A 25,976-nucleotide genomic window follows, 5' to 3' on the forward strand; every position below is an offset into this window, starting at 1 on the left:
CCCCCCGGCGAAATGACACCCCCCCCCGGGGCAGACTCAGAGGGAGCAGTGAACACATGCGAATTGCAATGCGAACTCGGACTGAGACAGGGCAACAGGCGTGCGCTGCGGCACCCCCCCAGCGGCGTGCACCCGGGGCGGACCGCCCCCACCACCCCCCCCCCTTGGTACACCACTGGGGATACCTCTATTTTGGGGGAATTTGGAATTTGTGATACACAATTGAAGGTGTAAGGTTTATATTGAGGATCTGTCCAATCCTGCAGAGAATCCAGACCACTCCCACAAGAAGAATCTGTTGAATGTTGCTATCAGTTATAATGGCTGAAACTATCTGGAAAGGGAGAGTTTATGAAGGCCCTGATGTCTTATATTGCTAACTTAATAATGTGGATAGGGGAGGGGTGTGTGATGTGGTAGGTGGTTATGATGTGTGGAAATATGGCTTTCACTTGCTTCCCTCCATACCAAGCTTGCCCCCTGTTGCTACCCCCAATATTTCTGTCTAGAGATACCACTACATGGGATTAATAAAGAAAATGACACCCTTAATCATCCTTTTAAAGCCCTGGTGAAAACAAGCACTTTTTAAAAAACTGTGTGTACCTTTGAGCAGGTGTAAATCCCGATGTGGAATTTTTTCCATACACTGGTATTCTCATTTTAAAACAGGGGATACACATGTAGATTTTAGTCCTGCACACGCTATGCCTAAACCATGCCCCTTTGGAACCTTTATGTGGAATGGAATGCTGTGCAAATAGTGACTTTCTATATTTGGCATTTATACAGGTAAAAAAAAAGCAACATCGTAGAGTTTTTTTTTGCCATTTTCTCAGCAACTGCTTAGAATTTCAAAGAGAAATTTTACATACTTATTTCTTCATCAAACTTACTTACTACTGTTAAACAACTAATTATCTTAAGCTACATTGATGTTACTGACATTTTAGCGTTGCTACCTAGCAATTTTTGCGCGTTAAAAATGTTCAAACTAAAACACTGTAAAAAAAACGTCATTCAAACGATACAATTAACAATGTGTCAGAATTTTGCAGTCACTGTGAATGCTCAGTGTCGTACAGCCTTGTCGATAGGTCCCTGTGGCAGGCTGTCCAAGATCATCTGCAGCTCTTCCTTGAGTTTGGCGATTGTTTTTGGCTTTAGGTGGAGCTTGTGATAGGCCTCTAACATTACTCCCCAGACAAAAGTCTGTGTCACTGTGATATCATTAACAGTAAGCTGGTACCCCATTTTGCTCCCCCCCCCCCCAATAATAGTAGTTTTAGAGTGCAAACATTTTTGAAAGTGCGAAATTCAGTGGGCGGTCACTCTAAAAAGCCTATAACTTCGCTGTGTTTAAAGGCAATCTCATTCTATTCAGCACATAAATGTAGATAGTAACAATAAATAAAACTGTAAAATTTCACGCTGAACTTCCAAGCGGTTGCTGAGAAAAAAACTCTAGGGGTTTACATTTTTTTTTGCCTTACCCTTTAAATATATACAAGATAGAGGTTTAAATGTGCTATTAACTTGCGGGTATGTTTCTAAAATAATGCCATAAATGTACCATTTACATTTATAGCACAGGCACTATTCTTGTCAATGCGTGAAAGTTGGACTTCTATAAAGAACTCAGCAGAATATCATAGATCATTAGATGTAAATTTTATTTTGCACAAACGGCAAAAATTCACAAATATTAATTAAAGCAAAATTCATATGCTCAGAACAGTACACTGCTGCATATACTGCATTTAACCCAAAATGGAACACACATAACAGAGCCATCTATAGAAACAAGAATGATAGTAAATTCTAGGCAAAGTTCACTCCCTTTTTCTCGGAGGACAAGCTTATCTTGAAATAGGCAATAGCAACTTTTCCTAAACAGGTAAGGAGTCAGAACCTGTTACATTTATGCATTTTGTTACAAGGGAGCATGTTGATAATCTGATCATTTCCTCTGAATATTGTTTATTTAAAAGTATTATAAATTCAGCAAGTAATGTCTTTCTTGAGCTATACTTTTTCGTAGATTCAGAGGTTCAGTTATGCATTCAACATTGATTTCTAGATCTGCATGCAACAGTACTATGAGTAGACAGATTAGATGCCCGCAGCTTCCACATTCAACACGGTCACACAGAGTTTTAGCAGAACATTGATATCGTTTCACCACCATTAAGGTTTTACAGAGAAACAAAAACAATCGTAAATGCAGAACTACATTCAATTTCAAGGGGCTACTTTAAGCCCAAGACACAATGCCAGTTCTGATTTTTGAATTTTTCCATCCCTGTTCACATCACAGTGATTGAGAAGAATCTGGCGGAACTTGTCAAGATCCACACCACTAATGCTGGGCTGCAAGGAAAAGAAATGCTTCATTAGAAAAGGAGGCCAGTAGAATCATTGACCATTTAATATCTTTTACTGGAGAAATACTGTCACGATTGGGATGCAGGAAATGCATCAAAATAGCACTGATACATTGCCACCCTGAGCAAACAAATGGATGTTTTTAGTTCAGTCATCTTTACCTGCATTTAAAAATATTTACTGCTCCACATCCTCTATCCACAGAAGCTTTGTGTTCATGAAATTTTCAAATTGCTCTCTTAGAACTATGGAAGATTAGCTGTGCTAAGTTATACTTAGCAAAGCTAATCTTCCAGCTCCTCAGTACCTTTCCACTTATCTCTCCCTACACTCCTCCCTGGGAAGTCCATTCATCAGGTAAATTTCTGTTATATGTACCCTTCTCCACCACTTCCAACTCCAGACTCCGTTCCTTTTACCTTGATGCACCATATGCCTGGAATCAGTGGCATTCCTGGGAGGGGCGGAGGGTGCGGTCCGCCCCGGGTAGGGTTACCATATGGCTCCAGAAAAAGGAGGACGGATTGAGCCAGCCGGGTTTTACTTCCATTGCTTTCAATGGAAGTAATTGAGCCAGCCGGGTTTTACTTCCATTGCTTTCAAGCAATGGAAGTAAAACCCGGCTGGCTCAATCCGTCCTTTTTCTGGAGCCATATGGTAACCCTAGCCCCGGGTGCACGCCACTGGTGGGGTGCCGTGCGTACCTGTCCTCTGTTGTTCCATGCTTCTTCTCTGCCCCGGAACAGGTTACTTCCTGTTCCGGGGCAGAGAAGAAGCATGGAACAATGGAGGACAGGCACGCGTGGCACACCCCCAGCGGCGTGCACCCGGCGGGAGGGGTCCTTCACGGGGGTGTCCTTTCGCCGGGTGGGGGTCCGCGCTGCATCGGGGGGGGGGGGGGGCCCTGCACCCGGGGGGGCGGGGCGCATCGGCGATCCGCCCCGGGTGCCAGCCCCCCCCCAGGAACGCCACTGCCTGGAATAGACTTCCAGAGCTAGTACGTCAAACGCCATCTCTGGCCATCTTCAAATCTAGGCTAAACGTCCACCTTTTTGAGGCTGTTTTTAACTCCTGTTCACTTGTTCGGTACCCATGTCTGTTTTAGTATTCCCACCTTAAGTAATTCCCTAATCCCATATTTGTCCTGTTTGTCTGTCCTGATTAGACTGTAAACTCTGTTGAGCAGAGATCCACATCACTAATGCTTGGCTGCAAGGAAAAGCAATGCTTCATTAGAAAAGGAGGACAGTGAAATCAGTGACCATGTTCAAGTGTACAGCGCTACGTACGTCTAGTAGCGCTATAGAAATGATAAGTAGTAGTACTCTTTGGGATGCTGGAATCTTGCTACTCTTTGTCCTTATCCATTATTTATTTATTTATTAGGATTTATTTACCACCTTTTTGAAGGAATTCACTCAAGGCGGTGTACAGCAAAAATAAATCAAACATAAGCAACAGAAAATTACAGCAGCAAAAAATATTCAAACCGCAAAACAAAGTATGGCATAGTATAATACATTACAATGTCAACATAATACACAATAAAACATTTTAATAGACAGCATAGGGTGTAAGCAAAGATGGAACATATAGACAGGATAAGATAGTGAAGAAGGGAATGACCTTCTGTTGACCTGTGTGTCTGTCCTGATTAGATTGTAAGCTCTGTTGAGCAGGGACTGTCTGTTCATGTTCAAGTGTACAGCGCTGCATATGTCTAGTAGCGCTATAGAAATAGTAAGTAGTAGTAGGCTTTTGGATTCCGGAATCTTGCTACTCTTTGTCCTTATCGTCTGTCTTGATTAGATTGTAAGCTCTGTCAAACTGGGACTGTCTCTTACATGTTTAGTGTACAGTGCTGCGTATGTCTAGAAGCGCTTTCGAAATGATAAGTAGTAGTATATTTGGCATAACCTGATCACGGGAGCAGCAAGGTAGTTAGTTTGCAAAATCAAATGCAATATTCCATTTTGTGGTTTTACATAGCATCTTCTTGTGTTCTTAATTTCATCCCAAAATGAGCTGATTTATTGATGCACTGTTGCAATTTAAAGAAATGCTACCTTCCTCCTATACAAATTTATATTTAGAGATAAAGAAGGGTGGTTGCTAACACTATTTTGGCTAAGCAACTGCCTTTAAAGGACAGAATTGTGTGTTATTTGCTTTGAGTGCACATTTTGGCAGCACAACATGAGAAGCAAAGCATGCAAAACACCTTATTATGAAAAATGAATAAGGCATGTTGCTTTTAACCTTGCAAGATGTGTTATTCATAGAAAAATAATTCCAGCTGTGTGTGCACTCTTATTTGGCAACTTGATAAGTGATGCAATTCTGAACTCAGCAGTCTACAGGGCAGGAGCAACAGAGGATAGATCCTGCCTCCCTCACTAGACACCAGCGAGACTCTGGTAGGTGCCGGGGGGAGGGGGATGGATTGAGACGGGGTGTCTGATTCAGGGAAATACTATTTGGGGGAGTCTGTTAGGGTGGGAGAATTTGTTAGGGAATGATTGGGGATGGAGTGGATCAGTTATACATTATGGACAACTTTTAAAGATAAAAGGCCTGTCTTAGGGCCCGCTGTCTTTGCATTACTGCAAAAGCTTATTACAGAAATCCTTTTATTTCATTTTAGCGTGAAGTTGTTTACTTGCTATCTTAAAGGCTTGGAGGAAAAGCCTCAAGTATCCTCAAGTGACTCCGTTATTCACAGCTCAACGACTTTCAACTTTACGGAGCTCTCGCTCTCATCACTGGCATAGAAACCTCCACAAATTCTTATAGTCGCTTTAATATTGATTGAAAAATATTTTTTAAAATCTTTACAGACAGAAACTTATCTTTGCAGTGGCACAGTCTGTTTTTCTTTCCCACGGCCAACAATGGCCAAGGTTTCAGGGTCCGTGGTCAGTGCGACTGTTTCACTCCTGCAGTCTGTTCTCCTGTGCTCCAGGTTATGTGTCAGCCATGAGCAGAGGAAGCACCAGACATACTGAAAAGGCCCTCCTCCGAAGCTATCCTGGCAGCATCTCTGCCCCAGTATGGAGCACAAACTCCAATTGCAGAGGAGTCACCAAACTTCTCTCAATCAGTAGAGGGTATATGGATCAGAGTCAGACAACGAGTTCCATAAATGATAAAGGAGGCAGGTCGTATTACAGCTCTCAAGACGTGAAAGGCCTGACCAACAGCCCTAGCCTTTTTACCCTTCCATTAAAAATGTATGCAAAAGCTTGTTCATCCTGTCCATATCCCCTTCCCCAAAAAAAGAACAATAGAGGGCTTGCAAGAGGTTCAGAAGCTTTGGGAGTAAAGTCATTTGAAGAGGTGCTACCGTACCTGAGAGAGAAAGGAGGAGACACTTCCAACAGGAGAGCCTGTGTTATCTATAAAGTCTTAGTTCACAAATATTAACAGAAATAGAAGATCAACATTTCCCCCCCCCCTGTTTGCATTCCACTCAGTGAAAGGTAGAAAAAGACTTAAGATGTTTAAAAAGCTTTTAGCTTATTATGCTCCAAAAATGTGGAAGGAAGTTTAGGGTTGTTTCGAACAATCCTATTCTTATGTCTCTTTTAGAAAAAGTTAAAAAAAATGTATTATTCAAGAAATATTTTTTTTTGTTAATTATTTCCTAGCTTTTCTCTTTAAGAATAAGAATTGTTGTTATATTGTGTTGATTCAGCTTTTTAAAATGTGTTTTGTATTTTAATTGATTGTAATGCCAAGTGACTTTCTTGGCTTTTATTATTATTATTATTATTATTATTATGTAAACTGCTTAGAACTATATGGTTACAGGGTATATAAATACTATTATTATTGTTATGCACCTCACGCCCAATTAAGAGGAAAAGAGCCCTCCCACCATTGATAAAACCAAAGCTGGGAAAGGGTAAGCGAAGTAGAGTAGAGTGGAGTGGAGGAGTGGCCTAATTGTTTGTGCAGCAGGCTTTGATCCTGGTAACCTGGGTTCAATTCCCCCCTACATCTCCTTATGACCTTGGGCAAGTCACCTCTCCCTCCATTGTCTCAGGTACAGAAACTTAGATTATGAGTCCTCTAGGGACAGAGAAACTATCTGCATATAATGTGTACATCTAGTAGCACTATAGAAATTATTCAGGCCTGAAATAGGACCGAAGTCCACAAGCTCTTCCATAAGGTGTGGCTCTGTAGGGTGCGACAGCAAATTATCTGCCAAAACTCTATTTTAAAAATAGAACCTCCCAGCCAGCTATGTCAGCCCTGGCTGAAACACAATGCAGGAAAGGCTCCAATGAAAGAAGAAACAACTCTGGCAAGGGCCCATGCTTATTGGATACCCCGTATTAACAGAAATGTTGATGATGAACAAATTTCATTCACCCACACTAAGGCCCTAAGAGCGTGAAAGAACACACGGACCAACTGCAAAAAAAAAAAAAAGCCCATTTGAATCCAAATTCAAATAAAAAGAAAATTAAAAACCCAAACTAAATGAAAGTCCATGTGAACAACACAGGAAAATAAAACAGAAAATTTTGGGCTGCATCCCTAGAGTACTACTTGGAGAATTGATGCCACTTTTCTATACATGTTTTTTTTTTATTAAAATTAATTTGCTGTACAAGATCAGTCAAGTTTTGATTTATTGCCTTGTTTTTTGTATTAAATAATTTTAGGTGATGACTGACTTTGAGGCCTCGTTTACTAAAGTATGTTAAGGCAGGGGTCAACAAACTCCAGGTGCCAGATTGCCAATGCGACTAAAAGAAATCAGACCTGCCGCCTAGGTTGTACAGTCAGAACACGTGCAGCTTGGTTGGGTTGTGGAAAGGAGCTGGTATTAGAAGCAGGCTCTCTACTCATTCCTCCTCCCCCTCTCCAAAGCGGCACCTCCATTGCACATGTGTACTCACGCATACACGCACATTTTTTCCTCCCACCCTAATCCCCATCTTGGTGCTGGTCAGAAGTGGAAGGAAAGAAGAGCAGCTGCACATCAGGCCAGAGCCTCTTCTTCTGCTGCCTGGTTCTGAATATAAAATGTGGCAAGGACATGTGTAACATTCATGATTTTGTAAGCTGCATGTGTAAATGGGAGTCTCGCCCATGTGCCTCCCCTTGGTATGCAGCTTTGCAAATATGCACTATGTAAGTTAGGCAGGTATTTGCAAAATTGCAATTAGGTGGCATATTGGCATGTACAGTGTTCACTTATGTGCTATTTTATTTATTTATTATTAAGATTTATTTACTGCCTTTTTGAAGGAATTTACTCATGGCGAGAATAAGCCAAACATACGCAAGTACAGCAGTAAAAATATTCAAACAATACAAAGTATTGCATAGTATGCTACATTATAATGTCAACACAATTCGCAAGAAAACATCTTAGTCTGTATTTTTTTAGACTGTAAACTTTATTACTACTATTGTACAATTGAGCAGGGACTGTCTCTCTGTGTCAGGTGTTCAGCGCTGCGTGCGTCTGGTAGCGCTATACAAATGCTAATAATAATAATAATTTTAATAGACAGCATAGGGTATATACAAAGATGGAACATATACATAGGTAAGATAGAGTGACAAGAATAAGAAAATAAGGGGATTAATTTAAGAAAGTTGCATATGAGGACAGAAAGGTGCTTGAATATTATCTTTGGGTTGGAGTGGATAAACATGGTGTGTGTGTGTGTGTGTGTGTGTGTGTGTGTGTGTGTGTGTGTGTGTGTGTGTGTGTGTGTGTGTGTTGAACAGCCAAGTTTTCACCTGCTTCCTTGTGTTAATGCTAGTATTCCAAACATTATAATGTATGCATAAATGTTAGCACTCAGTTTACAGACATGCCCTTCACATATTAACAAATGACCCCCTTAATGTTTTACATGTTAAGTCGTAATCTGAAATTCTTATGTTATGAATTTGTGTATTCTTTTTAATGACGTTTTTCCTTTTGATATGTACACTGCCTTGGGCTTCTACGTTAGATGATAAATTAAGTTGAAATAAATAAATAAATAAACCATTTCAAGCTCACCTTGACAAGCTCCATCATATCTTTAACAAATCCATCCACTTCAGGACCTTCAAGAGCTCCTGTTTGACTCTGACAGAAAAACAAAACAGCTGAAAAGCCAAGTAAATGAGATAACTTTTTACACCCTGGCCTCCTGCATTGATCCTTTGCAAAAGCACTGATGTATCACGATCAAAATAACAGAATGAGAATCAAACCTATAGGAAGTGAAGTGCCATAAAAAAATTGCATGGGCAGGTAATAGAATAGTTCGTTACACATGTAAGTTAATCGATACTGCTGTTTATAATTGCAGTTGATTGGTGCTAATTTCCATTAATTTGCTCTTATGTGTGTAACTACACTTAGTCATAATTCTATAGCCATAGGGCCAAATTCTATAAATGGTGCCTTAAAAATCGGTGCTGAAAAACCACGCGCTTAGAGTAATTCTATAAACTATGCCTAAAGTTAGGTGTAGTATATAGAATATCCTCGTGCCATTCTTGCAACTAAAATGTAGCCGCACCCATTTAGGCCACCTAAAACCAGGCCTAAATACCTGTGCCTAAGTTAGGCGCAGATTGGGTGTATTCTATTATACTGTGCATAGTTTTTTGACTTTTCAACTGCATGCATGAGAATTTATATGCACTGTGCTATAGAATATGCATAAAAAGTTGTGTGCGTAAATTCTAATTAAAGCCAATTAGTGTCGGGTCCTTGATATTGATATGAATATTCTGAATAAACTGTTTTTTGAGATTATCTCACTATTGGTTTGCGCATTTGTCAGCCTCTACTTTTGCTGTTTTGCTTTGACTTTCCGTGGAGGCTCCTCCTGTCTTCTTGGATTTGCAAATTTAGTCGCAGCCATTTACTCCACGTTTTACTTGGCGTTAATCCCGACACCTAAATTAGGCACAGAGCTGACAGGGAAAAAGTACTTACCATGACATGATAGTTCATACTTTTCCAGCGGGAGTGCACAGGGGTGGAGTTTGGGCAGAGCATGGACAGAGTTCACTAGTACGTGCACAGATTCTGAAATACCTTAATGCATGTGCATACATGCATAAAGTATGCATCTTCATTTACATTAGCTCTGCAGCAGATGAACGTGATTTTGCCTACTTGTCTTTATATGCAATATGCACATGAAAATTGAGTATTTATACATGCAAATTGTGACTATGCTTTCTCTTTTTTTTTCTAATTTTATTTTTACATTTTAAATCATATTCAAGGTTATACACTTGATCCGGTAAAGTGTTATATAAATCACAATTCTCAAGTAATCCTATATAATAATTCTCACCTCCAAAGTTCGGTCTCTGCCTGGGACCGTGGCTCCGTGGTCTGATTCCGGCAGTAAATTAGTGACGTCATTTGCATCACACAGCCTCTTCTATCGCTTCTGTTTCTGCTGTTCGTGTGAGGGCGGGACCACACGAACAGCTGAAACAGAACAGAAAGAAGAGGCTGTGTGAAGCTTGTGGGACTACAGTGCAGGAGGTAAAAACGTGCAGGAGGTGGGGAGGGGGGTCCTGAAATGACAGGGGAGGGGAGGGGGTCATGAACGACACTGGGGGGGGAAGGGGGTCCTTCTTTCGCTTCTGTTTCGGCTGTTCGTGAGGTCGGAACAGCTGAAACAGAAGCGAAAGAAGAGGCTGTGTGAAGCGTGTGGGAGGTAAAAACATGCAGGAGGTGAGGAGGGGGGTCCTGAAATGACAGGGGAGGGAAGAGGGGTCATGACCGACACAGGGGGAAGGGGGTCATGAAACTACAGAGGGGGGTCCTGAAACGACACGGGGGAGGGGATTCCTGGAAATCAACTAGAAGGGTAGGGGCAGGTCCTGGAACTGGAAGTGGAGGGGGTCCTGGATCAGGGGGTAGAGGGGGGATGGGAAGAAGGGGGAGGGGAAGAAGAAGAGGGGGAGGGGGGTCCTGGAACTCGGAGAGGGAGGAGAGGCGGAGGGGAGAGGGGGGATGGGAAGAACTGGCAGGGGGGGTCCTGGAACTCACATGTGAAGAAGTGGGAGGGGTTTCAGGAACTCAGACAGGGGTGGAAGGGGGGAGGGGAAGGGGGTTCAGCAAACTCTCACTCTCGCTGTGTCTCACATATGCACTCGCACACACTGTCATTTTGACACACACACACTCTCTCACAGACACAATCGCACCCAACTCTGTCACACACACACACACTCGCACAGTCACTCTCTCTCTCTCTCTCTCACACAGTCACTCTCACACACACTCTCAAACATACACACTACGAGGAAAACCTTGCTAGCGCCCGTTTCCTTAAAAACTGAAGCGGGCCTTTTTTACTAGTATAGTATAATATAATATACATAATTGCTAACACTCAAGTCCACTTAAATTGGGTTCCAAGAAACAAATTCAGGAGGAATTAAAAAAAAAAAATTTGCAAAACTTAATCAGCACCTAGAACAGAACAGAGAATTAATACTAAATTAAACTCCTTCAGATCTTTTTGAAGCAATGAATATTGTTAAATGTGAAGGATCCATAAAGACATATTTTAGTGAATTGTATCGTGACTACGCTTTCTCAAATAACCACCTGCGTAGTTGTAGAATATGGTCCTCTGTGCCCAACTCTACACACCGGGACTTACGCCATGTTTTCTTTGGAGTAAATGGAGCTGCGTAGTTTTAGGCGCTGGGATATCAACCAATCGTGGCGTAATATCACCACAATACACGTAGTTGCTAGTGCCACATGCTTTCTATGTATATTCAGTGCTGTCATCTCTCTATGTAGTGGTGCTGAATGTATGTATGGTGTTTAAAATAAATTCACACCACTGGGTTTGAATAATGACCTGAAGGTTTCCTCCTATTTTATGCCTATGGGAAAAATGTTTGGCACACAAGGCCCATAGGGGTCTTTTTACTAAGGTATGCTGAAAAATGTCCTGTGCTGGTGTAGACCTATGTATTTTCAGCACACCTGAAAAAAAAAAAACGCCTTTTTCCCACTGAAAATGGACGTGCGGCAAAATAAAAATCAGCGTGCATCCATTTTGCACCTGAGACCTTACCACCACCCATTGACTTAGCGGTAAGGTCTCATATGTTAACCAGGCGGTAATCATCAGTGTGCGTACACTGCCGATTACTGCCCGGTTAGTGCCACATGGCATATTGGACATGCATAGAAATTAGAATTACCACCAGGTGCACACAGTAGCCGGGTGGTAATTCTAATTTGACGCGTGTTGTATGCGCATAGGTGCCTATCCTGCTTATAATCAAAAGAGAAAAATGCCTATATTGTGACCCAAATTGGGAGATGGGCGTCTTTCTCCCGTGGGCGTCCAAATCGGTATAATCGAAAGCCGATTTTGGGCGTTTCCAACTGCAATCCGTCGCGGAAACGGGTAAAGTTGATGGGGGCATGTCGGAGGCATGGTGAAGGCGGAAGTGGGGCGTGGTTATCGGCCGAGGAGAGATGGGCGTCTTTAGCTGATAATCGAAAAAGCGTTTTTACCGCGATTTTGGGTCACTTTTTTTGGACCCTTTTTTTTCCATGAACAAGTCCCAAAAAAGTGCCCCAACTGCCCAGATGACCACCGGAGGGAATCGGGGATGACCTCCACGGACTCTCCCAGTGGTCACTAACCCCCTCCCACTAAAAAAACCCCACTTTAATAACTTTTTCCCCAGCCTCTATGCCAGCCTCAAATGCCGTACCCACCTCTCTGACAGCAGAATGTGTTCTATCCTCTGACAGCCTTTCCCTGGTTCTGATGTGGCTCTCGGGTGAGTGTGACACCTTTTCTGTTATGCGCACTGCAGAGTCACATCAGCAATGCATTGTGGTGGGTGTAGGGTATTGGGCTCCGTGATTCCAGTAGCTTGTGGCAAATGCTCACGATGTTGGTAGTTGGTAGGCTCTACTCCCATGGTGCTTTTCCCCCTGCTTACTGGGTCAGAGTGTGCCCTGTTTTGTTTCTGGTAGTCCATGAGGTAGTGGCCATTTTTGTAAGCCAGTTTTAGATCCCTTTCATGTGTTAGCCACGTTACAGAACTTAGTTCTTACCTTGAATGTGGCTGAAAGAGGGCATTGTACAGCATTCTGCCAGCTCTGACCTACTGTTCATCTCAGTACCAGGGAGACTCGTTGCCAGTGGGGCACAACCTCTGATCTGCAGTTAACTGTGAGTAAGCGTGCTTATTCTAATAAAGGACGTTTTCGGAGAGATTAGTCTTCAGGTGTCAACTGGTGTGCCAATGTTATATAGCAGCAACAAGTCCTAGAGGCCTGCATGTATGCAGGTCCCTGGAGCACTTTTAGTGGGTACCGCAGTGCACTTCAGCCAGGTGGACCCAGGCCCATCCCCCCCTACCTGTAACACTTGTGCTGGTAAATGGGAGTTCTCCAAAACCCACTGTACCCACATGTAGGTGCCCCCTTCACCCCTAAGAGCTATGGTAGTGTTGTAAATTTGTGGGTAGTGGATTTTGGGGGAGGGGGTTGGGTGCTCAGTACCCGTGGTAAGGGAGCTATGCATGTGGGAGCATTGTCTGAAGTCCACCGCACTGACCTCTAGGGTGCCCAGTTGGTGTCCTGGCATGTCAGGGGGGTGAGTGTACTACGAATCGTGGCCCGGATTAGGACGTTTTTGAGCTGGGCGTTTTTAGTTTCCATTATCGCTAAAAAAAACAAACGCCCAGCTGAAAAACGTCCATTTTTTTCGAATATACGGTCTGTCCCGCCTCTTCACATACCCGTTTTCAGACATAGATGCCCATGGAGATAGGCGTTCGTGTTCGACTATGCCCCTCCACGTGTCTTAGTAAAAGGGCCCCATAGTGACTTTACCCAAAGACTCAAAAAGGAGGTCAAAGCAAGCAGAACTCAGGTCTCAGTGCAGCGGCTTGAGAACCCAGGGAGAAAGGGTTCAATTCCTACTGCAGCTCCTTGTGACTCTGGGCAAGTATCTTAACTCTCCATTGCTCCAGGTACAAAATAAGTACCTGTATATAATATGTAAACTGCTTTGAAGGCAGTATATCACATCCCATCCCATCCCTGTTCCCTTTTCCTTTCTTCAAGATTGTAGCCCATTACTTAACTCCCTCTGCAACTGACCCCCTACCTCTTTTTTGCAGACAATTTTAGTTCTGCAAGATCACATCTTATTACATTGACCTAACAAAGCATATTTAATTGTAGGTGTTTATAATGCACATATGCCAAAGAAAGTCTTTCTGCTATTTAGAAGAATGCAAGTGAAAACAAAAAATAAATAGGTAATACTTACAACATCATAGTGTGCAAAGATCGTCTCAAAATCTCGCTTTCTTTCCTCTTTACTACTAGCCTGCACATGAACAAAAAGAAATGTTCACGGAAATATTGTGAGCATTGAAAAATATATATTTATAAATTTCAATCAAATTTCCAAAGGGAAAATGGAGACAAATAAACATATGATATTTAACAATAATATCTAAAATATAAATCCATAAGTCCCCTAATGACTTGGAGGGGGGGGGGGGCTAAGAGATACGAAACAGGAGAAGAAAAAAAAATAAAAGAAAACCAAGCAGATTAGATATTATAACAATGCCATAAAGTATATAGAAGGCTACAACTCAGACCCAGAACTACTACTTAGAAGCTGCTTCCCACAGAAGTTCTGAGAGAAGAGGACATTTCTGTGAGTAAGTGACATTATTTTATTCTGTGCTTGGTAACTTAAAGATTGGGTTTGAAAGAGGAATTGTAGGATATTGATAAACATAGAATTAAAAAAAAAAACGTGATTAGCTAGTCTCCATACCCTTTCCCTCATAGTTTTAAAACTTGAATTTTCTGCCACAGCATTAACAGTAATGCCTAGTTCAGTCTTAGAAAAAAAAAAAATAAAAACAACAGAAAAAGATAAACAAGCATTATTAACTAGTTTCCATAGGGTACAACCCTTTCCGCCATAGTTTTAAACTGAATCTTTCTCTAGAGGTAGAAAATTAACAGCCAAGAGTATAAAAAGGATAGTAGCAAGGCTTAAACTGTCCTAAAAGAAAGTTATTTTCTGTTCTTGCCTGCTGGAGAGGTAGCACTGCTACTGACCTGAATTAGATGTTAGTTAAAGTGTAACAAAGTAGATTATTTGCAAAGGGCAATCTGATTACTGGGCTAGCTTCAAAGGGTTTGAAACAGTCTCCTTAGAATCCATACTATATAGAGAGGAAAGGTCCTACTTAACTTTGTTTCTGAAAAGTTCTGAGAGAAGAGGACATTTCTGTGGGTAAGTGACATTATTTTATTCTATGCTTGGTAACTTAAAGATTGGGTTTAAAAGAGGAACTGTAGGATATTGATAAAAACAGAATTTTTAAAAAAGAAGAAGCAAACTTTATTAGCTAGTCTCCACACCCTTTTCCCCTTAGTTTAAAAAATTGAATTTTCTGCCACAGCATTAACAGAGAGCCTATAGAAGCCCTAGTTTGGTACTTATTCCCATCCACCCTCCTGATCTCCCACCCATCCCTAGCTCAACTATTCATTTATAGTCAATTATTCTAATTAGAAAAACAGGGAGTTTTCATTAGAGTTTTAATTACATTTAACTCGTTTCTGAGAAGCAAACATTAAATAAATTACAAATTAAACCAATCTTAAGGCTCTTTATATTCATCTGATATCCCTAGTACCTTAAGAAGTTTTAATTAAACAACTCTATAATACTAAGATGCAGACAGTAGTCCAACAGTAAGAGGGGTGCTATCCAGTCTTTTGCATTGAGTGTCCCAGTGTCTAAGTTGGTGAGAGGTCTGAGTATGCTCAATGCAAAGAGCTCCTATCTCAGAGAACGAGCCCATTCTCTTGAGGCTAGAGTAGCAGACTTGGAGGAGATGAGGGAGACAGAGAGGTACATAGAGGAGGCATATGCCCCTGTGCTGCCTTGGAGGAGGGAGGTTTTCTAAAAGGAGAACATCATCCTGCTGCAGCTGGAAGTAATCCTGTAGACAGGACCAGCACACCAGGGATGTGATATCCTTTCACACCAAGGATGTGTCTCCAGGAGCTACTGCTCAGGAGGGAAGAGATAGGATGGCTGTTGTAGTTGGTGATTCAATTATTAGGCATGTAGATAGCTGGGTAGCTGGTCGACCTGAGGATCGCCTGGTTACTTGCCTGCCTGGGGCCAAGGTGGCGGACCTCATGCGTCACCTAGAAAGAATTTTAGATAGTACTGGGGAGGAGCTGGCTGTCTTGGTATATGTAGGTACCAATGACATAGGAAAATGTGGAAGAGAGGTTCTGGAAGACAAATTTAGGCTCTTAGGTAGAAAGCTCAAATCCAGAACCTCTAGAATAGCATTTTCCGAAGTGCTACCCGTTCCACCTGCAGGGCCCAAAAGACAGGTAGAGATTTGGAGTCCCAATATGTGGATGAGGCAATGGTGCAGGGAGGAAGGTTTTAGATTTGTAAAGAACTGGGCAACATTTTGGGGAATGGGGAGCCTATTCCAGTAGGATAGGCTCCACCTTAACCAGGGTGGGACCAGGCTGCTGGCATGGGCTATTAAACTAGAACCTGGGGGAAGATATTACCAAAACAGGGAAGATAAGGTATCTTAATAGTGAGATTGCAAAAGAGACCATGGTAGATCAGATGGCCTTAAATAAAAATCAGAAAAAAGATTGCAAATTAACACTGTCAACTACTGAGCAAGATGTAAATAGGAACAACAAACATAGTTTGAAATATTTATATGCGAATGCCAGAAGCCTAAGAAATAAGATGGGAGAGTTAGAATATATTGCACTAAATGAAAAATTAGATATAATAGGCATCTCTGAGACCTGGTGGAAGGAGGATAACTAGTGGGACACTGTCATACCAGGGTACAAATTATATCGTAGTGATAGGGTGGATCGAATTGGTGGAGGGGTAGCATTGTTTGTTAAGGAGGGCACTGAATCAAATAGATTGAAAATTCTGCAGGAAACAAAACACATCTTGGAATCCTTATGAATTGAAATTCCATGTGTACAGGGGAAAAGAATAATGATAGGAGTATACTACTATCCACCTGGCCAGGATGAACAGACAGATGTAGAAATGTTATCAGAAATTAGAGAGGCTAACATACTGGGCAACACAATAATAATGGGTGATTTCAATTACCCCGATTTTGACTGGGTAAATGTAACATCATGGCATGCTAGGGAGTTAAAATTCCTTGAAGAAATCAAGAACTGCTTTTATAGAGCAGCTGGTTCAGGAGCCAACAAGAGAAGGAAAAAGCTAGTTCTTAGTGATCATAATATGATCAGATTTTATATTGGCTCTGGAGTAAGTGCACACAGGAAATCTAATACATTAGCATTTTTGACTTTCAAAAAGGAGACTATGATAAAATGAGAATGGTGACAAAAAAAAGGAGGAGCAGCTGCGAAGATCAAAAATTTACATCAGGTGTGGTTGCTGTTCAAAAATACCATCCTGGAAGCCCAGGCCAAATATATTCTGTGTATTAAAAAAGGAGGAAGGAAGACCAAACGACAATTGGCATGGTTAAAAAGTGAGGTGAAGGAAGCTATTAGAGCTAAAAGAAAATCCTTCAGAAAGTGGAAGAAGGAACCGACTGAAAATAATAAGAAACAGCATAAGGGATGTCAAGTCAAATGCAAAGCACTGATAAGGAAGGCAAAGATGGACTTTGAAAAAAAGATTGCGTTGGAGGCAAAAACATCAGGTAAAACATGTGGATAAAGGTGAGACGGTCGATATTGTGTATCTGGATTTTCAAAAGGCCTTTGGAGACTTTCATGAGGTACTTTGTCAGAGGAAATTGGAGAGTCATGGGATAGGAGGTAGTGTCTTTTTGTGGATTAAAAACTGGTTAAAAGATAGAAAAGAGAGTAGGGTTAAATGGCCAATATTTTCAATGGAGAAGAGTAGATAGTGGGGTTCCCCAGGGTTCTGTGCTGGGACCACTGCTTTTAAACATATTTATAAATGATCTAGAGATGGGAGTAACTAGTGAGGTAATTAAATTTGCTGACAACACAGAGTTATTCAAAGTTGTTAAATTGGAAGAGGATTGTGAAAAATTACAAGAGGATCTTACAAGACTGAGAGACTGTGCATCTAAATGGCAGATGACATTTAATGTGAGCAAGTGCAAAGTGATGCATGTGGGAAAGCATGCAAGGTTCCACATTAGGAGTGACTGACCAGGAAAGGGATCTAGGCGTCGTCATTGATGATATGTTGAAACCCTCTGCTCACTGTGCGGCGGCTAAGAAAGCAAATAGAATGTTAAGTATTAGTAGGAAAGGAATAGAAAACAAAAATGAGGACGTTATAATGCCTTTGTATTGCTCCATGGTGCAACCACACCTTGAATATTGTGTTCAATTCTGATCACCGCATCTTAAAAAAGATATAGTGGAATTAGAAAAGGTGACAAAAATGATAAAGGGGATGGGATGACTTCTGTATGAGGAAAGGCTAAAGCGACTAAGGCTCTTCAGCTTAGAGAAAAGACAGCTGAAGGGATATATGATAGAGGTCTATAAAATAATGAGTGGAGTGGAATGAGTAGACGTAAATCGCTTGTTTACTCTTTCCAAAAATACTAGGACTAGGGGGCACGCATTGAAGCTACAAAGTAGTAAATTTAAAATGAATTGGAGAAAATCTTTCTTCACTCAATGTGTAATTAAACTCTGGAATTTGTTACCAGAGAATGTAGTAAAAGCAGTTAGCTTAGTAGGGTTTACAAAAAGGTCTGGATGTCTTCCTAAAGGAAAAGTCCATAGACCATTATTAAAATGGACTTGGGAAAAATCCACTGCTTATTTCTTGGATAAGCAGCATAAAATATATTGTACTTTTTTGGGATCTTCTCAGGTACTTGTGACCTGGATTGGGCACTGTTGGAAACAGGATGCTGGGCGTAATGGACCTTCAGTCTGTCCCAGTATTGCAATACTTATGCACTTATGATAATGGTTTGATTTAATCTATCAAGAATAATTAGAGAGGCTTAAAGAAGACACAGTTTGTACTTCCATGTCTCATAGTAAATTTACAGGAAACTTTAAGACAAAACTGCCCCAATCTCTAAGGGGGTCTTTTATTAAGTCACGGTAGTGTTTTTAGCTCATGGTAGAAATCAGCTGGTGGTAAACACCGAGACACCCATTATATTCTGATGAGCGTTTCAGCGTTTACCACCAGTTGATTTCTCCCGCAGCTAAAAATGGTACCACAGCTTAGTAAAAGGACCCCTAAGACATTTGGGCGCATCAGCAAAAACTGTTTCCTACATTGCTGTATGACTCTGGCAAACATCAGACTCAATACTAGCATGAGGTATAGTCCAACCACATAAGTATTTCTTTTCCGAGTTTTAAATGTATTACAGTCCACCATAGCTTAAGAAAATGCTACAAATAAATTTAAGAAGGAAAGAAGCAGAGGGAAAACATGCTAGTAAAAGTCAATAATGGCTGAATACAGTAAATCACACCCAGAGTTAGGCGCTGGAATAATATCAGTGCTAAGCACTATTCAATAAAGGGTGCACCTAACTTTGGGTGCCAGACTTAACGCCTATAATGCTGGTGCCCAAGTTAGGTGTGCAAATGGCAGTATTCTGTAACAGTGCATGCAACTAGCACTTATGTTAGGTGTGGCTAGGTATATGCTAACAGGATTGCTTGGCACTATTCTGCAAATACCTGCTTAACTTACAAGTTTGCAAGAGGTGCACACACTGGGCAAAGCATGGGTGAGATATAGGCAGGTCCCCCGCTTATACAAGTAACTTACAGAATACTGTAAGTTATGTTCATCCCTGCCACATTTAGGTGTCCCCACTGATGCCAGGTTTTTGCCTAGTATAACTGCAGGTGAGTAAGTGTTAGTCACCCCGATACTGGGCTCACAGCATAGCCTTGGGGCATCTATATAGAGGTGTCCAGTTACAGTGTAGCATATGATATGATGAATTTTCAGAGTTACTGATTTTGTTGGATAAGTGTTTTGCTATGCAACTTATTCAGTATCAGAAGGCAGAACTGGCTCTACCCTCCCCCTGAAGACCACTGATAGCCTGGAACAATAGGACTATTGAAGGGTCAACCAGTGTAACAAAAGCAGGCTGGGTGGATACTGAAAAGTTAATCACCCCCATTCAGGGTCGGTATATTGACAGTAATCCAAGAGGCTGGATGTAACAACAGACAGACCATCTACCTGAAACTCCCAGACAATGACTTGACTTGTCAAGCACATTTGGGTGTGTACTACAGCACATGGTCAGCCAGGAACCCTTATGATATAGTTTAAACATGTGACCAGCTAAATCAGCATTTCCATGTCTCCATCTCAACAACCAGAACAAATCAGTTTCATCTATCCTTGGGTTTTGATTGGATTAATACACCTCCACCTGACTTCAGCCTATAGCCCAACAAGAATTACATAAAAACCGTAACACTCTTTGTCTGCCCCTCTCTGGACACTGCGTGCACTGCTGTATCTGAGCCCTCCTTGAAGCTCTCTGGGCCTTGCTGGACTTCAAACACACCTCTAAGTTAAGACTTTCTCCAGGTTCCACTACCATCAACTCTGCAAGTAGAATCAGTGGCGTACCAAGGGGGGGGCGGTGGGGGTGGTCCGAACCGAGTGCACGCCACTGGAGGGGGGGTGCCGTGGCGCGCGTCTGGTTCCGAGTTCGCTATCTTCGCTCGTTCGCTGCAGCTCCCTCTGCCCCGGAACAGGTTACTTCCTGTTCTGGGGCAGAGGGACCTGCAGCGAACGAACGAAGTTAACTTTTCGGAGCTGACAGGGGCGCGCTGCGGCACCCCCCCAGTGGCGTGCACCTGGGGGGGTTGTCATTTCACCGGGGGGGGGGGGCGCTGCACCCGGGGGGGGGGGCGCATCGGTGATCCGCCCCAGGTGCCATCCTGGCTAGGAACGCCACTGAGTAGAAGACTTCTCTCCCCAGCAAAGGACCCACCATCTAGCTACAGAGATAAGACCTCCTTCACCACTCCAACCAGCAGCAGAAAGAATACATCTGAGATTCAATCAAAGTGAGTTACTATTAATTATTCTGCCTTGCTAACAATATTTATCTTGTGGTATGTTTCCCTTGTGGAAAATCCCTAAACTGCCTTCTAAAATAAACTTTATTTGCACCTGAGAATAAGAATTTAGTCCTTATGTTCTGAGCACATTATACAGTGCAGGTTAATACAATTCCCCAAACATATATATTTTCTAAGCAGGTCTTCTATGGAAACAATGAGAACCAGGATAAGCAGGCACTGCATAAAATTAGAAAAAAAAATTCTTCTACTCACATCCATTTTAAATTGAAGAAGGAAATTTTCTTGGAGTGCCAGAATCCTTCATTGGAGACACAAAAAGCAAAATCTTCAATATGTGCAGTATTATTAATTTAGCAAGTAGCATAGTGGCAAAGTGCACTGCCATTCAGAGTGTCCCTGGTTCAGTTCCCCCATCAGGTCTTCCAAATTCTGCATTGGCTGGGGATACAGTGAATTCAAGAAGCAAGTCATGATTATCAAAAAAAAGTGACACCTGGTGGCTAATTTTTTAGAGCCCATGATACGGGGTTCCGGAAGGAGATTTTGTGCATGGTTCCCAGCTTCAGGATCACTACTGCAATGACCAGATTAGGAACAATGGGAGAGAAGGTATATTAGAACAAGGGAACATTCTGGGTAGTTGCAAATAAAAGTACATTGCCCCGGTGTCTCAGCCCTGGTTCAACTGAGACAAAAGAAATTACTGAGCGAACAAAATGTAGATAGCAAAAGAAAACTTCAAAATAAAGATAACTAAACTGTATGTGAATTGGCTCAAACACAGAAATATCCAACCAATGTGAAAACACTTCAGTATTTCATATACAGGCCCCCTTTTCCTAAGCTGCATTACCATTTTGCAGTTACCACATATTAAAGGTTAAAATGAATGCACAGTAACTGTGAAGCTTCTCTGTTTAACTTCTTACCATACTTTTAACGCAGGAACAATAAATACACTTACCACGCATTAACTACAGATAATGTGAATTCACTCACCACTACCTCCAGTTTGCACCCACATTTTCATGCATCAGTTTTCAAAAGAATTCTAAAGAATGGGCTGCTTAGCATGCTAAGGGCCCTGTTTACTAAGCTGCGCTAGCGTTTTTAGTGCACGCTAAATGCTAGAGTCACCCATATGTTCCTACAGGCGACTTAGTGTTTAGTGCATCCTAATCATTAGCGTGTGCCAAAAATGCTAACATGCCCTTTGTGCTGTTTAGTAAGCAGGGCCCTAAGCCTCATAGAAGCTCATTATTAAAGGATTTGCATTAAAGTAGCACAGGTTTGGTTTTTTTTGCAAATGGTCCCTAAACACGTTTAAAGGGGCAAAAGTCCCAAACGACAGCATTTTTGGACATTTTGTACATTTTAGTGAATGAAGACTCTGCCTGTAAAACAATGAGCGCATTGGCTTCCTGGTGATAGAACTAGCAACTCTGCCATGAAGAGGACTTGGGCTTGAATACAATGAAGCTACTAAGAAGTAAATTTAAAACAAACCAAAGAAAATATTTCTTCACTCAGCATGTAATTAAACTCTGGAATTTGTTGCCAGAGAATGTGATAAAAGCAGTCAACTTGGCAGGGTTTAAAAAAAAAGGTTTGGATAATTTCCTAAAAGACAAGTCCATAAGCCATTATTAAGATGGACTTGGGGAAAATCCACTACTTATTTCCAAGATAAGCAGCAGAAAATCTGTTTTTCTGTTTTGGAATCTTGCCAAGTACTTGTGACCTGGATTGGCCACTGTTGGAAACAGGATACTGGGTTTGATGGGCCTTCGGTCTGTCCCAGTATAGCAGTACTTATGATCGTATGTATAATGGAGATAGTGATTACAGCCCCTGGAGGAAGGAAGACTTTCTGTTGTACAGTGAAAACAGGGGTAGCCTGTGGGGAATGTGGATTGATGTGCCACTATATGCAGAGACTCGCTATGGGGCCTCATTAGATTAAGTTCATGGAGGCTGAAAAGTGGGTCCATATGCAAACCTGTAGTTGCTCATTGGTAGGACCAGTCCTAAATGGAACACTAGAAGGGTAGTTGAATAACAGGGCACTTACAATTATGCGCCATTTGCATGCATAAATGTAAATAAAACTGTCAGTTATACTCATAAATGGTGGCAAATTGGCAGAGCGGTATTCTATAAGGGTACATACTCCCGGTCTATAAAGGGCGCAGGTACCAGATCGGTGCACAAAGTAGTTAGTTAATGTGATCCAATGATTTAATTACTGAATTGGCATTAATTATAATTTGGGCACCAATCTTGCTCAACGCTATTCTGTAACAATGGGAGCCTAAATTGGATTATGCATAACTCAAAAGGGGGTGTGGTCATGGGAGGGGCATGAGTGGGTTAAGAGTGGGTTAAAGATGGGCACAGTATTACAGAATAGTGGGGATCCACGTCCAAATTGCACACCAGGATTTACACCAGGTTTCAGCTGGTGCAAGTTGTCATGCCCAAAGTTGAATTTGCACACAGCGCTATTCTATAACGATCACTCATCCCAGAGCAACCTTTATAGAATAATGCTGAGTGCCGATTTTTATCAGTGCCTACGTTTTGGTGCATTTATAGAATTTTCCCCATAGTGTGTAATTGCAAGGGGGGCTTCACATGGACAGAACATGGGAGTGGCGTAGGGCAGGGCTGCCACTTACATATGTAATTTAATGTAAGGTACGTGCATCCTTGCCACATTTAGTTGCAAGGTCTATGGCTGGTGTAACTGTGGGTACCTAATTGTTAGGTGTGGGTTACTAGTATTCTGTAACAGGATCTGGGCACTCAGATGCCGTTATGGAATTAATGCTCAGTGCACTGCATCGGCACACTTAACTGGAGGCCCCCAGTTATATAACCACCCTCCATCCTCATAGTGGCCATGTTTATGGCTAATGTGTGCAGGAGCTGGTGCATGGCCCCTGGCCAGTGGTTCCCAAACCTGATCCTGGAGGCACCCCAGTCAGTCAGGTTTTCAGGATACCCACAATGAATATTCATGACAGAGATTTGCATGCACTGCCGCCACTGCAAGCAAATCTAGATCATGAATTTTCGTTGTGGATATCCTGAAAACCTGTCTGGCTGGGGTACCTCTAGGACCAGGTTTGGGAATCACTGGATTAGACTAAAAGAAGTTGAGAGAAAAATATGTGTTAGTTTTGAATGTAGTTTCTAGTGATTTTAGTGCTTGTGGGAGGCTGATGACACTGGACACTAAAATCTCCCAGTATTGTACAGCGCTGGTTCAGAAAAGACAGAAGCAGTACAGGTTTCAGGAAACAACAAGGCAAACGATCTGCAAACTCCAAAGGTAACAAAGCAGATCAGTAGAAGATGTATACAAACTTTATTAATAAAATTGCATATAAAATATATTGCAGTACAGGTTTCTCCACACTGCCTTTAATAACTGAGCCATCTCACCGCACCTTATGCCTGGAATAGGCTTCCTGAGCCATTACGTCTAGCTCCATCCCTGGCTGCCTTCAAATCCGGGCTAAAGGCCTACCTGTTTGATGCTGCTTTCGACTCCTGACTTGTAACTTTTACCTTATCCTTATGTGTCCTTCTGTCTGTCCTTCCCTTCTCCTTTTTGGTCCTGTCTGTTTGTCCTGATTTAGATTGTAAGCTCTTTTGAGCAGGGACTGTCTTCTTCATGTTCAATTGTAAAGCACTGCGTACGACTGGTAGCGCTATAGAAGTGATTTATAGTAGTAGTAGTAGTAGTAGAAATGAACACTGAAATACTGTTGGGCTGGTCCATAACCAAAGCTCTAAATCCAAGTTTGGTATAAAGGATACATTGCTCTTCTAATGTGTCCTTTTCATTTTCATTTTCTTGGTACACAACTGAAGTGATTATTAACAGGACTGTACAGAGGATATCTTGGATAAAAAATAACAACATATAGGTATTTTCCTATTGGAAAGATGAGCCCCTTCCAAATTCTGAGAACATAGACCCTAGTCATAGATCCATGATAGTACCAAATTGGGATTTTAATTTTTATGATGTGTATGAATATCCAATGAGGGAGAAACTGAAACTAGCTTCTCATTTCTCTTGTGACACCACGCAATCTTTGTGAAAAGTTCCAGCATGCAACCACTGCATAAGGTTGCAGCATCTATTATAAACATGCAAATGTATCTCATAATCCTACCTTGCCAAATCGTTCAGATCCAATCGACCGTCTTTATTTTTGTCAAAGATTTTCATCTGCAATCAATCAGAACAAACTGGTGTAAGTTATTTACATTCATAAAGCTATGTAAAAGTAGCTCTTTTGGGCTTTTAACTCAATCATATTGTGGCCCATCAGGGTTTTCTCACGTTTTTGTTCCTTTGCCCTTCTGCTCCTATAACCCAGCAACAGTCTTCAACAATGAACCACAGACCAAAGCTTTTTTTTTTAGAACTCAGTAGACATGCACTTGAATATCACGGTTATGATCTCAGGGAAGGTGAGCCCTTGGACCACTGTCGGATACTGGCTAGTGGTAGGCGAACCACCCAGGTAGGACGAGACACTAAAGCAAAAACCAGGCAAGGCTGGGACTGGAACTGGGGACAAGCAAGATTGGTGCTGAAGACAGGCAAAGCTTGAGTTGGTGGCAGGCAGGGGTGAGCTGAGGATGAGAAGGGATGGAACAAGCAGGGATGAGACTGAAGCTGAAGACGAGCAAGGCTGGAACTGGAGCTGAGGACAGGAAAAGCAGGTCAAATCTGAATATGAGATAACACAAAACCAGGCACACACAACTAGTTTGATGTTACAGCAACAAATGGACCTTTTTATGTGTTTCATGAATTAAAGTATTTTCATTTTAAGCCCCACAGTTAGTTTGAGCTTTCTTCTGTTTCCCACTTTTCTGTGTGTTTTCATCTTGTTTTTCATGGGACTCTTGTGTTCAGCCCTTTCATAGTTTACGCCCATGCTCTGCCCATGTTGATGCCTCCATGCAGCTGCAAGCTGCACATTTTCTAGAATAGCATCTAGCTCATTAGCATAACTGACAATTATTGGCACCAATCATGTGCATAAGTGTTACTATTTTATAAATATGTCCATGTTATTGGTGCCTAAATTTAGGTGCACATTATAGAATTGCCCTTCACATCTTTTATGCTGGTTCAGCAGGAGGTATCGCAACCTAGGAAGATTCCTGCATTTGGAATTATTTGAATGCTTCTAGGAATAAGACACTAACCTGTCTGCACGGCCCCAGATCACTTGGATGCGTTTGGACTAGGGCTGTGCTAAATATTTGTATTCAATTCAATTAGGTCCCGAATACATTATTCATATTCGGACAAATAGTGATTTAACATCAAATATGAATAATCCGGGGCTCTACTGTGCTAAATCCTACTGAAATAAACGCTTGATCTCTGGTTTCACGTTGCTTCTTTTATTATTTGTTACGTTACAGTTCAATGCCT

At 41.7% G+C, this 25,976-nt stretch overlaps 1 protein-coding gene across 2 annotated transcripts in view; it reads right to left on the reverse strand.

The window, feature by feature from the left end:
- Positions 1-1,763: 1,763 nt before the first annotated feature.
- SCGN (secretagogin, EF-hand calcium binding protein) overlaps positions 1,764-25,976 on the reverse strand; it is a 103,736-nt gene continuing 79,523 nt past the window's right edge. For both annotated transcript variants that reach the window (XM_030190106.1, XM_030190105.1), the window contains 5 exons: positions 24,697-24,752; positions 20,762-20,807; positions 13,692-13,751; positions 8,417-8,485; positions 1,764-2,370 (listed from right to left, as the gene is read on the reverse strand). In XM_030190106.1, the coding sequence (XP_030045966.1) occupies positions 2,242-2,370; positions 8,417-8,485; positions 13,692-13,751; positions 20,762-20,807; positions 24,697-24,752 (360 nt within the window). In that variant the 3' untranslated portion in view covers positions 1,764-2,241. The remainder of the gene's footprint in view (positions 2,371-8,416; positions 8,486-13,691; positions 13,752-20,761; positions 20,808-24,696; positions 24,753-25,976) is intronic.

The sequence above is a fragment of the Microcaecilia unicolor genome, chromosome 1 (assembly GCF_901765095.1).
Source record: "Microcaecilia unicolor chromosome 1, aMicUni1.1, whole genome shotgun sequence".
Taxonomy (NCBI): Eukaryota; Metazoa; Chordata; class Amphibia; order Gymnophiona; family Siphonopidae; genus Microcaecilia; species Microcaecilia unicolor.